Below are 18555 nucleotides of genomic sequence, written 5' to 3'. Positions count from 1 at the left end.
ACAGAGCCTTCAGAAAGTATTTACACATTTTCTTGTGTTACAGCTGGAATTTAAAATGGATTCATTTGAGATGTTGTGTCACTGGCCGACACACAACACCCCATAATATCAAAGTGCAATTATGCTTTTAGATTATTTTTCAAATGAATTACAAATGAAAAGCTAAAATGTTGAGTCAATTAGTATTCAACCCGTTTGTTACAGCAAGCCTAAATAAGTTAGAAGAAAAATGTGCTTCAGTCACAAATTGTATGGGCTCTGTGTGAAATAATAAGTGTTTAAATAATAATTTGTTCTTAACTGACTTGCCTAGTTAAATAAAAAAAAATAGAAAGAAAAGTGTTTAACATGTTTGAATGACCACATCATCTCTGTATCGTACCTTAGTCGAGCAGTGAATTTCAAACACAGACATCATCTCTGTATCGTACCTTAGTCGAGCAGTGAATTTCAAACACAGACATCATCTCTGTAGCGTACCTTAGTCGAGCAGTGAATTTCAAACACAGACATCATCTCTGTATCGTACCTTAGTCGAGCAGTGAATTTCAAACACAGACATCATCTCTGTATCGTACCTTAGTCGAGCAGTGAATTTCAAACACAGACATCATCTCTGTATCGTACCTTAGTCGAGCAGTGAATTTCAAACACAGACATCATCTCTGTATCGTACCTTAGTCGAGCAGTGAATTTCAAACACAGACATCATCTCTGTATCGTACCTTAGTCGAGCAGTGAATTTCAAACACAGACATCATCTCTGTATCGTACCTTAGTCGAGCAGTGAATTTCAAACAGACATCATCTCTGTATCGTACCTTAGTCGAGCAGTGAATTTCAAACAGACATCATCTCTGTATCGTACCTTAGTCGAGCAGTGAATTTCAAACACAGACATCATCTCTGTATCGTACCTTAGTCGAGCAGTGAATTTCAAACACAGACATCATCTCTGTATCGTACCTTAGTCGAGCAGTGAATTTCAAACACAGATTCAATCAGAAAGACCAAGGAGGCTTTCCAATGCCTCAAAGGGCAACCATTTGTGGATAAAAACCCCCAGTGAATATCCCTTTGATACAGGCGTCCATCCTAACTCAGTCGCCGGGAAGGATGGATCAACAACATTGTAGTTACTCCACAATGTTAACGTTATTGACAGAATGAAAAGAAGGAAGCCTGTACAGAATAAAACATATTCCAAAACATGCATCCTGTTTGCAACAAGGCACTAAAGTAATACTGCAAAACAATGTGGCAAAGCAATTAACTTTTTGTCCTGATTACAAAGTGGTACGTTTGGAGCAAATCCAATACAACATATGACTGAGTACCATTCTCAATATTTTTAAGCAACTATATTTTTGGCTGCATTATGTTATGGGTATGCTTGTAATTGTTAAAGACTGGGGAGTTTTTTTATAAAAAAAGGAACACCTGGTCCATTCTGCTTTCCACCAGACACTGGGAGATTCATTTACCTTTCAACAGGACAATAAGCTAAAACACAAAGCCAAATCTACACTGAAGTTGCTCACCAAGAAGACAGTGAATGTTCCCGAATGGCCAAGTTACAGTTTTGACTTAAATCTACTTGTAAATCTAGCAATAATCAACAACCAATTTGACAGAGCTTGAATATTTTTTTCAATAAAAAAAGGGGGCAAATGTTGCACAATCCAGGTGTGGAAAGCTTAGAGACTTACCCAGAAAGACTCACAGCTGTAATGGCTGCCAAAGGTGCTTCTACAAAGTATTGACTCAGTGGTATGAATACTTGTGTAAAATAAATATTTCTTTATAAAATTTTCAATAAGTTTGAAAAATATATTTTCACTTTGTCATTATGGGGCAGTGTGTGTAGATGGTTGCGGGGGGGGGGGGGTGTATGAAATCCATTTTGAATTCAGGCTGTAACAACAAAATGTGGAATAAGTCTAGGGGTATCAATACTTTCAGAAGGCACGGTAGTGCACAACTTTTCATCAGGGCCCTGGTCAAAAGTAGTGCACTAAGTAGGAATAGGGTGCCATTTGGGATGCAGCCCGTATGACATTTCACACATACAGAGGGAGATAAAACATGGGAGAGAACTTTGGCACATTGAGAGGACATGAAGATAAGAGTGGGGTAGTGTTAGTAGATACGGGTATGTGGGGTAAAAGATAACAGGGGGTAGTTATGGTATGCCAACAGTCCCATATAGCAGGGGTCTCTAACCTTAATAAGAACCACAGAGGCGCACATGAACTCTGAGCAATATACACACATACAATGTACCACACACAATATACACACACGGGACACACACAGACAAAGACGTAACACGGCATCGAAGGCAAAGTCATGACCACACAAACCCACAGGCAGCAATAACACACACACACACACACACACAAATAAATGAAGAAACTATTAGACACACACCCACACCGTTCCAGGAAAGGTGAGGGTGGTCAGGATGCGGTGCGGTGGCTAACCATAACGGAAGCACACCGTTCCAGGAAAGGTGAGGGTGGTCAGGATGCGGTGCGGTGGCTAACCATAACGGAAGCACACCGTTCCAGGAAAGGTGAGGGTGGTCAGGATGCGGTGCGGTGGCTAACCATAACGGAAGCACACCGTTCCAGGAAAGGTGAGGGTGGTCAGGATGCGGTGCGGTGGCTAACCATAACGGAAGCACACCGTTCCAGGAAAGGTGAGGGTGGTCAGGATGCGGTGCGGTGGCTAACCATAACGGAAGCACACCGTTCCAGGAAAGGTGAGGGTGGTCAGGATGCGGTGCGGTGGCTAACCATAACGGAAGCACACCGTTCCAGGAAAGGTGAGGGTGGTCAGGATGCGGTGCGGTGGCTAACCATAACGGAAGCACACCGTTCCAGGAAAGGTGAGGGTGGTCAGGATGCGGTGCGGTGGCTAACCATAACGGAAGCACACCGTTCCAGGAAAGGTGAGGGTGGTCAGGATGCGGTGCGGTGGCTAACCATAACGGAAGCACACCGTTCCAGGAAAGGTGAGGGTGGTCAGGATGCGGTGCGGTGGCTAACCATAACGGAAGCACACCGTTCCAGGAAAGGTGAGGGTGGTCAGGATGCGGTGCGGTGGCTAACCATAACGGAAGCACACCGTTCCAGGAAAGGTGAGGGTGGTCAGGATGCGGTGCGGTGGCTAACCATAACGGAAGCACACCGTTCCAGGAAAGGTGAGGGTGGTCAGGATGCGGTGCGGTGGCTAACCATAACGGAAGCACACCGTTCCAGGAAAGGTGAGGGTGGTCAGGATGCGGTGCGGTGGCTAACCATAACGGAAGCACACCGTTCCAGGAAAGGTGAGGGTGGTCAGGATGCGGTGCGGTGGCTAACCATAACGGAAGCACACCGTTCCAGGAAAGGTGAGGGTGGTCAGGATGCGGTGCGGTGGCTAACCATAACGGAAGCACACCGTTCCAGGAAAGGTGAGGGTGGTCAGGATGCGGTGCGGTGGCTAACCATAACGGAAGCACACCGTTCCAGGAAAGGTGAGGGTGGTCAGGATGCGGTGCGGTGGCTAACCATAACGGAAGCACACCGTTCCAGGAAAGGTGAGGGTGGTCAGGATGCGGTGCGGTGGCTAACCATAACGGAAGCACACCGTTCCAGGAAAGGTGAGGGTGGTCAGGATGCGGTGCGGTGGCTAACCATAACGGAAGCACACCGTTCCAGGAAAGGTGAGGGTGGTCAGGATGCGGTGCGGTGGCTAACCATAACGGAAGCACACCGTTCCAGGAAAGGTGAGGGTGGTCAGGATGCGGTGCGGTGGCTAACCATAACGGAAGCACACCGTTCCAGGAAAGGTGAGGGTGGTCAGGATGCGGTGCGGTGGCTAACCATAACGGAAGCACACCGTTCCAGGAAAGGTGAGGGTGGTCAGGATGCGGTGCGGTGGCTAACCATAACGGAAGCACACCGTTCCAGGAAAGGTGAGGGTGGTCAGGATGCGGTGCGGTGGCTAACCATAACGGAAGCACACCGTTCCAGGAAAGGTGAGGGTGGTCAGGATGCGGTGCGGTGGCTAACCATAACGGAAGCACACCGTTCCAGGAAAGGTGAGGGTGGTCAGGATGCGGTGCGGTGGCTAACCATAACGGAAGCACACCGTTCCAGGAAAGGTGAGGGTGGTCAGGATGCGGTGCGGTGGCTAACCATAACGGAAGCACACCGTTCCAGGAAAGGTGAGGGTGGTCAGGATGCGGTGCGGTGGCTAACCATAACGGAAGCACACCGTTCCAGGAAAGGTGAGGGTGGTCAGGATGCGGTGCGGTGGCTAACCATAACGGAAGCACACCGTTCCAGGAAAGGTGAGGGTGGTCAGGATGCGGTGCGGTGGCTAACCATAACGGAAGCACACCGTTCCAGGAAAGGTGAGGGTGGTCAGGATGCGGTGCGGTGGCTAACCATAACGGAAGCACACCGTTCCAGGAAAGGTGAGGGTGGTCAGGATGCGGTGCGGTGGCTAACCATAACGGAAGCACACCGTTCCAGGAAAGGTGAGGGTGGTCAGGATGCGGTGCGGTGGCTAACCATAACGGAAGCACACCGTTCCAGGAAAGGTGAGGGTGGTCAGGATGCGGTGCGGTGGCTAACCATAACGGAAGCACACCGTTCCAGGAAAGGTGAGGGTGGTCAGGATGCGGTGCGGTGGCTAACCATAACGGAAGCACACCGTTCCAGGAAAGGTGAGGGTGGTCAGGATGCGGTGCGGTGGCTAACCATAACGGAAGCACCTCATATTAAAAAAGGGAGCAGGGATCGTTTGTATCAATCAGCGTTAATCTGGCCTTAATGTGTTTATTAAAGACAACATGAACTGTCATTTCCTAGCAGAAAACCATTATACCGGGGAACGGCCTTAATCAAATAAACCCAGGCTCTGTGCCATAATGTGCTTATTGTCACATGGTAATAACCACTGATTGAATAAAATCATTTCCAATGACAGAAAACACACGCGTGTGTATGCGTATGTCAAGTTATAATGTCAGATTTCCAACCAGTCTTAATAAAGGCCTAGGTGTCTTGATGGAGAGAGAGGGTCAAGTCTAAATGCCTGGCAGAGAAAATGATTCATTACAAAAACCAATGACAAAGGGGAAAGACATTTAGAAACAAATGACCAAATTAATTAAAACATTTACAATGGAAGACATGCACAATTAAACCGGGGATGATGCGATCATGAATAAATGGTGGCGTCCTGTTGGGAAATGAATGAAGTGGGTTCTTCTTTTGTTTGGTCAATGACAGAGCTGAAATAGAGACCGATAGATAGATGCCTGGATTAGATGTAATGCTTCTATTACGGCTAGTCGAGTAAATGGAGTCTCATCTAATCTAAAACACACAAGCATTCCTGCTATCGACCGATTCAGATCTAAATTGTCTGCACAAATCAACCTGAGCTGCCAGACAGAAAGCTGAGCTGCCAGACAGAAAGTATAAACACAACCATAACCAATCTACAGTACATTGTAGCCTATATATTTCTCTTGCAACTGTCACTCTGCTTGTTTCCCGGGCACAAAATGGTCACCTCATACCCCAAATGCTCCCTAGACCAGGGCTCTACAACCCTGTTCCTGGAGAGCCACCGTCCTGTAGGTTTTCAATCCAGTCCCAGTTGTAACTGACCTGATTTATCTTAGCAAGCAACTATTTTCTAGAATCAGGGGCACTAGATGAGGGTTGGAGCAAAAACCTAGAGGACGGTAGCTCTCCAGGAAGAGGGTTGGAGAGCCCTGCGTTTGACACTGATTTGCAATCAGACACCTGGCTTGGCACAAAATGACAGACGAGACAGAGTGGGGAGGTCGCTGGCAGGGATCGGGGGTAGGGTAGGGTCAATGCCCGCATGAGGTGAAAGGTCACATCAGCTACACGCCATCCCAATGGTGCAAGGGGCCGGTTGGCGTGGTTTCACCAGACCCCTGTGGACCTTCGAAGTGAATGACTGCTAACAGCTGGGCGCTCCGCTAGCTCTGATATCAGACACTGTGACCTCTGAACTGGGGCCGCGACGCTGCACCTGGCTTGATATGTCTGGCACACACACACCCACCTCTCCTCACATACTGCACACACACACCCACCTCTCCTCACATACTGTACTCACATACCTCTCCTCACATACTGTACTCACATACCTCTCCTCACATACTGCGCACATACCTCTCCTCACATACCTCTCCTCACATACTGCGCACACCTCTCCTCACATACTGCGCACACCTCTCCTCACATACTGCGCACACCTCTCCTCACATACTGCGCACACCTCTCCTCACATACTGCGCACACCTCTCCTCACATACTGCGCACACCTCTCCTCACATACTGCGCACACCTCTCCTCACATACTGCGGCACACCTCTCCTCACATACTACTGCGCACACCTCTCCTCACATACTGCGCACACCTCTCCTCACATACTGCGCACACCTCTCCTCACATACTGCGCACACCTCTCCTCACATACTGCGCACACCTCTCCTCACATACTGCGCACACCTCTCCTCACACCTCCTCACATACTGCGCACACCTCTCCTCACATACTGCGCACACCTCTCCTCACATACTGTACACACACACCCACCTCTCCTCACACCCACACCTCTCCTCACACCCACACCTCTCCTCACATACTGTGCACACACACCCACCTCTCCTCACATACTGTACACACACACCCACACCTCTCCTCACACCCACACCTCTCCTCACACCTCTCCTCACACCTCTCCTCACACACACACCTCTCCTCACACACACACACACCGCTCCGCACACACACACACACACCTCTCCTCACACACACAGCACAACAGCTCCTAACTCACACCCACACCTCTTCCTCACTCACCCACAGCCTGCTCCTCACACCCTCACACACACAACACCTCCGCACTCACACCACAGCACACACCGCTCCTCACACACACACACACCTCTCCTCACACACACACACACACACCTCTCCTCACCACACACACACCTCTCCTCACACACACACACACCTCTCCCTCACACCACACACACACACCTCTCCTCACACACACACACCTCTCCTCACACACACACCTCTCCTCACACACACACACCTCTCCTCACACACACACACCTCTCCTCACACACACACCTCTCCTCACACACACACACACACACACCTCTCCTCACACACACACACACACACCCTCTCCTCACACACACACACACACCATCTCCTCACACACACACACACACACCTCTCCTCACACACACACACACACCTCTCCTCACACACACACACACACACACCTCTCCTCACACACACACACACACACACCTCTCCTCACACACACACACACCTCTCCTCACACACCACACACCACACCCACACCTCTCCTCACACACCACACACAACCTCTCCTCACACACACACACACACACCTCTCCTCACACACACACACACACCTCTCCTCACACACACACACACACCTCTCCTCACACACACACCCTCTCCTCACACACACACACACACACCTCTCCTCACACACACACACCTCTCCTCACACACACACACACACCTCTCCTCACACACACACACACACACACACACCTCTCCTCACACACACACACACACACACCTCTCCTCACACACACACACACACACACACACACACACACCTCTCCTCACACACACACACACCTCTCCTCACACACACACACACACACCTCTCCTCACACACACACACACCTCTCCTCACACACACACACACACACCTCTCCTCACACACACACACACACCTCTCCTCACACACACACACACACCTCTCCTCACACACACACACACCTCTCCTCACACACACACACACCTCTCCTCACACACACACACACCTCTCCTCACACACACACACACCTCTCCTCACACACACACACACCTCTCCTCACACACACACACACCTCTCCTCACACACACACACACCTCTCCTCACACACACACACACCTCTCCTCACACACACACACCTCTCCTCACACACACACACACCTCTCCTCACACACACACACCTCTCCTCACACACACACACCTCTCCTCACACACACACCTCTCCTCACACACACACACACACACCTCTCCTCACACACACACACACACACACACACACACACACACACCTCTCCTCACACACACACACACACACCTCTCCTCACACACACACACACACCTCTCTCACACACACACACACACCTCTCCTCACACACACACACACACACCTCTCCTCACACACACACACACACCCTCTCCTCACACACACACACCACCTCTCCTCACACACACACACACACCTCTCCTCACACACACACACACACCTCTCCTCACACACACCTCTCCTCACACACACACCTCTCCTCACACACACACCTCTCCTCACACCTCTCCTCACACACACACCTCTCCTCACACACACACCTCTCCTCACACACACACCTCTCCTCACACACACACCTCTCCTCACACACACCTCTCCTCACACACCCTCTCCTCACACACACCTCTCCTCACACACACCTCTCCTCACACACACCTCTCCTCACACACACCTCTCCTCACACACACCTCTCCTCACACACACACCTCTCCTCACACACACACCTCTCCTCACACACACACCTCTCCTCACACACACACCTCTCCTCACACACACACCTCTCCTCACACACACACCTCTCCTCACACACACACCTCTCCTCACACACACCTCTCCTCACACACACCTCTCCTCACACACACCTCTCCTCACACACACCTCTCCTCACACACACCTCTCCTCACACACACCTCTCCTCACACACACCTCTCCTCACACACACCTCTCTCACACACACCTCTCCTCACACACACTCTCTCCTCACACACCCTCTCCTCACACACACCTCTCCTCACACACACCTCTCCTCACACACACCTCTCCTCACACACACCTCTCCTCACACACACACACACCTCTCCTCTCACACACACACACCTCTCCTCACACACACACACCTCTCCTCACACACACACCTCTCCTCACACACACACACCTCTCCTCACACACACACACCTCCCTCACACACACCTCTCCTCACACACACCTCTCCTCACACACACCTCTCCTCACACACACCTCTCCTCACACACACCTCTCCTCACACACACCTCTCCTCACACACACCTCTCCTCACACACACCTCTCCTCACACACACCTCTCCTCACACACACCTCTCCTCACACACACCTCTCCTCACACACACCTCTCCTCACACACACACACCTCTCCTCACACACACACACCTCTCCTCACACACACACACCTCTCCTCACACACACACACCTCTCCTCACACACACACACCTCTCCTCACACACACACACCTCTCCTCACACACACACACCTCTCCTCACACACACACACCTCTCCTCACACACACACACCTCTCCTCACACACACCTCTCCTCTCCTCACACACACCTCTCCTCTCCTCACACACACCTCTCCTCACACACACACACCTCTCCTCACACACACACCTCTCCTCACACACACACCTCTCCTCACACACACCTCTCCTCACACACACACCTCTCCCCACACACACCTCTCCTCACACACACCTCTCTCACACACACCTCTCCTCACCACCTCTCCTCACACACACCTCTCCTCACACACACCTCTCCTCACACACACCTCTCCTCACACACACCTCTCCTCACACACACCTCTCCTCACACACACCTCTCCTCACACACCACCTCTCCTCACACACACCTCTCCTCACACACACCTCTCCTCACACACACCTCTCCTCACACCACCACCTCTCCTCACACACACCTCTCCTCACACACACCTTCCTCACACACACCTCTCCTCACACACACCTCTCCTCCACACCGACACCTCTCCTCACACACACCTCTCCTCACCACACCACCTCTCCTCACACACACTCTCTCCTCACACCACCACCTCCTCATCACACAACCTCTCTCACACACCACACATCTCCCCACACACCACCTCTTCCTCACCACCACCTCTCCTCACACACACCTCTCCTCCCACACACCTCTCCTCACACACACCTCTCCTCACACACACCTCTCCTCACACACACCTCTCCTCACAGCACACCTCTCCTCACACACCTCTCCTCACACCACACCTCCCTCATCACAACCACCTCTCCTCACACACAACCTCTCCTCACACACACCTCTCCTCACACACACCTTCCTCACACACACCTCTCCTCACAACCCCTCCCTCACACACACCTCTCCTCACACACACCTCTCCCTTCACCACACCTCTCCTCACACACACTCCCTCACACACCACCTCTACTCACACACACCTCTCCTTTCACAACACCTCTCCTCACCACACACCTCTTCCTCACTACACACCTCTCCTCACACACACCTCATCCTTCACACACACCTCTCCTCACACACACCTCTCTCACACACCACACACACCTCTCCTCACACACTGCCACACACACACCTCTCCTCACACACACACCTCTCCTCACACACTGCACACACACACACCTCTCCTCACACACTGCACACACACTCCCCTACTAGCCTATGTTTTTATTAAACTGTAAGTAAACCAAAACAAATGTTGGTTACAGAGTTATAAGACTGATGACTAATAGTCTAACCAGGCACTGCTCCAATCTCTGAGGTAGCCAACAAGATGGGCTGACAGACACGTCGCCCTGTTAGCTCCTAGCACAAGCATTTCACAGTACCTTATATCCTGCTGTAAACTGTGTATGTGACATATACATTTGATTTGTGAGTAACTGGAAGGACGGTGGAAGAAAGTTAGCTAAACCAGGATGTAGTTAGCTAAACCAGGATGTAGTTAGCTAAACCAGGATGTAGTTAGCTAAACCAGGATGTAGTTAGCTAAACCAGGATGTAGTTAGCTAAACCAGGATGTAGTTAGCTAAACCAGGAAGTAGCCTAATGGCCCTCGCGGATGGACTACTTACCGGCGAGGAGGAAGGTGATGAGGCAGGTCTCTTTGGGCATGTAGAGTTTGAGGCGGGAGCCACTGAACACGTATTCTACCACCGCCTCTGAGCGGCCCGCTCTCTGGAGGAAAGGCAGGAACTGCTTGGCCTTCTGTGTTTCCTGGAGAAGAAAGAAACATGTTCAGAGTAGCAGCTTCACCCTAGAAATGCAGATCTTCATGTCAATTGGATGGTCTGATAGTGGATCATACACCTCAGTCTTAGTCCATCCACTTCATATGCAGATGAGTAAATTAGGTTGAAGTTCATTGCGTGGGGTTTCTTGGTAAGGGTGAACGAACCGATGATTTCACCATGACATTGTTAGGCCTCATCTCTCTCTCTCTCTCCCTTTCTGGTGAGTCACTGGCTTGATGGGTACACCAAGGCCAGAATTACAAGCGTGGCTAAATCATTGCCTATTCAGACAGGCTGATGAATCAATGGCAGAGAGAGAGAGAGTTATATTAATAAATACACAGCTAGGCAGGCAGGCCAAGGCAGGCAGGCCAATGCAGCCATAACAAACCAGGCAGTGACTCACTAGCACTCTCTCATGATTTAGATGCCGTGGGGTGGGGAGTTGTGTGTAGAGGAAGAGAGATGTGTTCTGGCAAAACAGATAGATGTACTGGGTGAGCAGGATGAGGAAATATGCTGTTGACAAGGTGGAACTATTCCATCAAGCGCCAGGTAGCTCAGGATTGCAGGGTGCAAAGTCAACATTGCTGTGGTGATTAAAGTTACTGGGCAGGAATCTAGCCCTACACTACACATTATTTCTCCGTTCAGATGACCTCTTAGGATGGAGAAAGGTGGGCAATGGGAATAGGGAAACAGGTGAACACACACATATATACCAGCTGGGCTGGGGGGTAGGAGTCAGGAGGGACTGTGTTTATGTAACCTGTGTTGGGGGGTGAAGAGAGAGAGAGACAGAGCGAGTGACAGAGCCCCAGTGCCATATCCACTCAGCACCTTTGTATGTACTGTACACACACACACCCCACTGTACTCCATTATATATCCCCACTGTATTCGTCTCAATATAACCCACTTCATCTACATAATCCCTCTCGGTAATATCCCTGTGTGTGTGTGTGTGTGTGTGTGTGTGTGTGTGTGTGTGTGTGTGTGTGTGTGTGTGTGTGTGTGTGTGTGTGTGTGTGTCACAGGCGGAGAGCTGAGGGGGACGGTGGATCGGGTTGTTAGCTGCCATTTCTGTGTTTTTATTAGAAAGCTCATTACATTAGCCTGGCCCGGCCACTACAGCCTCCACAGCCCAGCTCTCCAGCCAAGAGGGAGCAGTACTTTAAGATGGAGGTAGAGACACACACACACACACACACGCGCTTGTTCTCCCTGACTGGCAGAAGTCATCAACAGATTGGCATGGTATCAAGGCTCTATTCCTGGGCGGCTGTCAGTCTTCAGAGTGACGGGGAAACAAGCTGACATGTAAATGTGTCGTATCCCCTCTATGGCTGCAGTGAAACACAGAGAGGGCTGCTGAGAGAGATGGAGCGTCTTTAGAGAGGGGCTGGGCAAGATCAACACACACACCTCATTACACTGGAGAACAGCGTGTGTCTATGCGGGCGTTAAACAATAACACACGTCCTAGACTGACTGCCCAGTCCATTAAAGCATGGACAAGTCTCCTCGTAAAACAAAGATTTAAGGTGGTCAGAATGAGAGGGAGGGAGTGTGTGTCCCCAGCCGTCATTCCTTTATGTGCTTTAACACACGTGGGCCATGGAGCGAGTGTGGAGCGAGTGTGGAGAGAGAGTGTGGAGAGAGAGTGTGGAGAGAGAGTGTGGAGAGAGAGTGTGGAGAGAGAGTGTGGAGAGAGAGTGTGGAGAGAGAGTGTGGAGAGAGAGTGTGGAGAGAGAGTGTGGAGAGAGAGTGTGGAGAGAGAGTGTGGAGAGAGAGTGTGGAGAGAGAGTGTGGGTACGTACGTGCATCTCATTACTCCCCGTTAACACATTTTATGGGCACGGAGTAAAATCTAATCTTCATTTAGTGAGCAGCCCAATCAATTTTCATAAGCAGAGACGCTGTCTGCTGTCCATGGAACACGTAAACAACTTCCTGGATGACTTTATTAACGCAGAGGGAACTATATTTAGATGGGACTTTATTGCTGTAATATGGGGGGTTACGGGGGGGGCTGGTATTATGGATATTACTTAGAGTGAGTCATATATAGATCAGAGGACAAGGTTTGTCCTGGGGAGTGGCTTGGGAGAGACTGGAGGGCATTGAGACTGGTGGGTCAAGGTTTGGCAATTATATTATCAAGAAGAATGTTGGCCCAAGAATGTGCATGAACATTGCACACACACACACAGCAGGGTGAAAAACACACAAGATATAAGCCTAGTCACATAACAGTAAACACACACAACTATTCCTCAAAGACACACACACCCACATTTCTCTCTCTCCCACCCACACTCTCACACTAATCCATCTTACCCCAGAGATATCAGCCACTCTGTGGATGGGGACCTCCTTCTTGCTATGCAGCCCTTTCCCGTTCTTGATTGCCCTGTGATCAATCAGAGGGAGAGAGAGACAGAGCGGCCACCATTACGGTTCATCCCATCATCCAGTGAGTTAAGGAGAAACCATCAGGTCTTTGAGCCGCAGAGGAGAAATGAAGCTGTGGGTAATAAACACTCAGAGAGCCATTCCGGCTCAGAGGGGGGGATACAGTTTCCAAGCTCCCCGGCTCCACCATGAGGATCAGCGGCAGAGGCACTTCACGTGTAATCTATACCCTTAAAATGGAAACTGTAATGGTTGGGGGGGACGAGGGAGTGCATTTTCAGTCTGACCCTGACGCTGGTGTGATGACCACCTGTTCAGATTCCTACTGGAAAGGGATTGAGTGCTACAGATGAAGATGACGAAGATGATGGAAATTGTGTCAGTCATTGTCATCTGTGGGTCAGTGATGTGTGTTTCACTACTGTGTGTGTGTAAGAGATGAGGGAGAATGAGAAAGGGAAGAGAAGAGAAGGAGTTTGAGGAGCCCAGAAAGAGACAGAAGGAGAGAGAAGGGTAGCATGGGAAAACACTTGCACAAACACCAAGGGTGGGTCGTCATCTATCTGCTAACCCGGAGATCTTCATCTTTAGTGGTGCACATAATTATATTCACACCAAGGTGGCATAGCAGTTCAGACGTCTTTTGTCCTCGTCTTGTCGTGTCCTGTATATATATATATATATTTACAACTTTTTCACATACATTTTATTTTTATTTTCCATCAACTCATCTTCAAAACACTCTCCTGCAACCCGCCTCACCAATGTATATTTATAAAAAAGTATTATTTACCTCAGATCTGTAATCCTCCAAGAAGCTAGCCAGAAACTCCAAGAAGCTAGCCTGAAACTAGCCAGAAGCTAATCCAGAAGCTAGTTCAGAAGCTAGTTAGCTCCTTTACTGGCAAATCGTTAGTATTCAGCTAACCACGGTTTGTGGTCATCAGCTATCCTTTAGCTCGAAAATCTATCGCCAGTTCTGTACGGCGCAGCGCGGCTCGGAACGGAACATACCGGACCAATTTTTCTCTCCATGTCCCTGGATTTCGACTGCTCTCTGGACATTCATACCCGGATCTCACAGCTAGCTAGCTGCTATCCGTGTGACTATCGGCCTTCGTCGATTCCGGAGCAAACATCAATTATTCCGGAGCTAGCAAGCTCCGTCAATCACTCCTGAGTTCCATCAATCACACCTGGGCTGCAGTCACCTATCCGGACCCGTTTTACTGCCTTCGCGGAGCCCCACCGGGCCTTCACAACTGGACTGCCGACGTTATCTACCCGAAGGAGTTATTCGGCTGGCTACTCCGTCGCGACGTTACCTGAACGCCCATCTGCGGCCTGCTAACCGGTAGCTGTCTTACCGGCTGCTATCTGAATAGACAATCGGACAATTTTTTTATTTTTGTATTATTATTATTATGTTTTCTTCTTGGGCCTCTATAACTATATCTATTGTTTTTATTTTTGTTGTTGTTGTGTGATTTGGATTAATCCCCTCTACCACACGGAACCCCACTAATCTACTGACGGAACGCAAGAGGTGGCTAACAACAGACCTCCATCCTATGCTAGCTTGCTACCGATGCCCTGGCTAGCTGTCTAAATCACCAACCAACCTCTCCACTCACCGGACCCTTTTGATCACTCGACTAAGCATGCCTCTCCTTAATGTCAATATGTCTTGTCCATTGCTGTTCTGGTTAGTGTTTATTGGCTTATTTCACTGTAGAGCCTCTAGTCCTGCTCACTATACCTTATCCAACCTATTAGTTCCACCACCCACACATGCAATGACATCTCCTGGTTTCAACAATGTTTCTAGAGACAATATCTCTCTCTACATCACTCAATACCTAGGTTTACCTCCACTGTATTCACATCCTACCATACATTTGTCTGTACATTATACCTTGATGCTATTTTATCGCCCCCAGAAACGTCCTTTTACTCTATGTTCCAGACGTTCTAGACGACCAATTCTCATAGCTTTTAGCCGTACCCTTATTCTACTCCTCCTATGTTCCTCTGGCGATGTAGAGGTGAATCCAGGCCCTGCAGTGCCTAGCTCCACTCCTATTCACCAGGCACTCTCTTTTGACGACTTCTGTAACCGTAATAGCCTTGGTTTCATGCATGTTAACATTAGAAGCCTCCTCCCTAAGTTTGTTCTATTCACTGCTTTAGCACACTCTGCCAACCCGGATGTTCTAGCTGTGTCTGAATCCTGGCTTAGGAAGACCACCAAAAATTCAGACATTTTAATTCCAAACTACAACATTTTCAGACAAGATAGAACTGCCAAAGGGGGCGGTGTTGCAATCTACTGCAAAGATAGCCTGCAGAGTTCTGTCCTACTATCCAGGTCTGTACCCAAACAATTTGAACTTCTACTTTTAAAAATCCACCTCTCTAAAAACAAGTCTCTCACCGTTGCCGCCTGCTATAGACCACCCTCTGCCCCCAGCTGTGCTCTGGACACCATATGTGAACTGATTGCCCCCCATCTATCTTCAGAGTTCGTGCTGCTAGGCGACCTAAACTGGAACATGCTTAACACCCCAGCCATCCTACAATCTAAACTTGATGCCCTCAATCTCACACAAATTATCAATGAACCTACCAGGTACCTCCCCAAAACCTTAAACACGGGCACCCTCATAGATATCATCCTAACCAACTTCCCCTCTAAATACACCTCTGCTGTCTTCAACCAAGATCTCAGCGATCACATTGCCTGCATCCGTAATGGGTCAGCGGTCAAACGACCTCCACTCATCACTGTAAAACGCTCCCTGAAACACTTCTGCGAGCAGGCCTTTCTAATCGACCTGGCCGGGGTATCCTGGAAGGATATTGATCTCATCTCGTCAGTAGAGGATGCCTGGATATTTTTTTTAAATGCCTTCCTAACCATCTTAAATAAACATGCCCCATTCAAGACATTTAGAACAAGGAACAGATATAGCCCATGGTTCTTCCCAGACCTGACTGCTCTTAACCAACACAAAAACATCCTATGGCGTTCTGCATTAGCATTGAACAGCCCCCGTGATATGCAGCTGTTCAGGGAAGCTAGAAACCATTATACACAGGCAGTTAGAAAAGCCAAGGCTAGCTTTTTCAAGCAGAAATTTGCTTCCTGCAACACTAACTCAAAAAAGTTCTGGGACACTGTAAAGTCCATGGAGAATAAGAACACCTCCTCCCAGCTGCCCACTGCACTGAAGATAGGAAACACTGTCACCACTGAAATCCACCATAATTGAGAATTTCAATAAGCATTTTTCTACGGCTGGCCATGCTTTCCACCTGGCTACTCCTACCCCGGACAACAGCACTGCACCCCCAACAGCAACTCGCCCAAGCCTTCCCCATTTCTCCTTCTCCCAAATCCATTCAGCTGATGTTCTGAAAGAGCTGCAAAATCTGGACCCCTACAAATCAGCCGGGCTAGACAATCTGGACCCTTTCTTTCTAAAATTATCTGCCGAAATTGTTGCCACCCCTATTACTAGCCTGTTCAACCTCTCTTTCGTGTCGTCTGAGATTCCCAAAGATTGGAAAGCAGCTGCGGTCATCCCACTCTTCAAAGGGGGGGACACTCTTGACCCAAACTGCTACAGACCTATATCTATCCTACCGTGCCTTTCTAAGGTCTTCGAAAGCCAAGTCAACAAACAGATTACCGACCATTTCGAATCTCACCATACCTTCTCTGCTATGCAATCTGGTTTCAGAGCTGGTCATGGGTGCACCTCAGCCACGCTCAAGGTCCTAAACGATATCTTAACCGCCATCGATAAGAAACATTACTGTGCAGCCGTATTCATTGATCTGGCCAAGGCTTTCGACTCTGTCAATCACCATATCCTCATCGGCAGACTCGACAGCCTTGGTTTCTCAAATGATTGCCTCGCCTGGTTCACCAACTACTTCTCTGATAGAGTTCAGTGTGTCAAATCGGAGGGTCTGCTGTCCGGACCTCTGGCAGTCTCAATGGGGGTGCCACAGGGTTCAATTCTTGGACCGACTCTCTTCTCTGTATACATCAATGAGGTCGCTCTTGCTGCTGGTGAGTCCCTGATCCACCTCTACGCAGACGACACCATTCTGTATACTTCCGGCCCTTCTTTGGACAGTGTGTTAACAACCCTCCAGGCAAGCTTCAATGCCATACAACTCTCCTTCCGTGGCCTCCAATTGCTCTTAAATACAAGTAAAACTAAATGCATGCTCTTCAACCGATCGCTACCTGCACCTACCCGCCTGTCCAACATCACTACTCTGGACGGCTCTGACTTAGAATACGTGGACAACTACAAATACTTAGGTGTCTGGTTAGACTGTAAACTCTCCTTCCAGACCCATATCAAACATCTCCAATCCAAAGTTATATCTAGAATTGGCTTCCTATTTCGCAACAAAGCATCCTTCACTCATGCTGCCAAACATACCCTTGTAAAACTGACCATCCTACCAATCCTCGACTTTGGCGATGTCATTTACAAAATAGCCTCCAATACCCTACTCAACAAATTGGATGCAGTCTATCACAGTGCAATCCGTTTTATCACCAAAGCCCCATATACTACCCACCATTGCGACCTGTACGCTCTCGTTGGCTGGCCCTCGCTTCATACTCGTCGCCAAACCCACTGGCTCCATGTCATCTACAAGACCCTGCTAGGTAAAGTCCCCCCTTATCTCAGCTCGCTGGTCACCATAGCATCTCCCACCTGTAGCACACGCTCCAGCAGGTATATCTCTCTAGTCACCCCCAAAACCAATTCTTTCTTTGGCCGCCTCTCCTTCCAGTTCTCTGCTGCCAATGACTGGAACGAACTACAAAAATCTCTGAAACTGGAAACACTTATCTCCCTCACTAGCTTTAAGCACCAACTGTCA

At 49.4% G+C, this 18555-nt stretch overlaps 1 protein-coding gene across 2 annotated transcripts in view; it reads right to left on the bottom strand.

Annotated features, from left to right (window-relative positions):
* Nucleotides 1–18555, bottom strand: part of snd1 (staphylococcal nuclease and tudor domain containing 1) — a 320657-nt gene that overhangs the window by 242971 nt on the left and 59131 nt on the right. For both annotated transcript variants that reach the window (XM_031831421.1, XM_031831420.1), the window contains exons 14-15: nucleotides 13570–13642; nucleotides 11071–11212 (exon numbers count right to left, since the gene is read on the bottom strand). In XM_031831421.1, coding sequence (XP_031687281.1) covers nucleotides 11071–11212; nucleotides 13570–13642 — 215 coding nt within the window. The remainder of the gene's footprint in view (nucleotides 1–11070; nucleotides 11213–13569; nucleotides 13643–18555) is intronic.

Source organism: Oncorhynchus kisutch, linkage group LG9 (assembly GCF_002021735.2).
Source record: "Oncorhynchus kisutch isolate 150728-3 linkage group LG9, Okis_V2, whole genome shotgun sequence".
Classification (NCBI taxonomy): domain Eukaryota; kingdom Metazoa; phylum Chordata; class Actinopteri; order Salmoniformes; family Salmonidae; genus Oncorhynchus; species Oncorhynchus kisutch.
The sequence above is the reverse complement of the archived record's forward strand: the minus strand, read 5'-3'. Positions and strand labels throughout refer to the sequence as shown.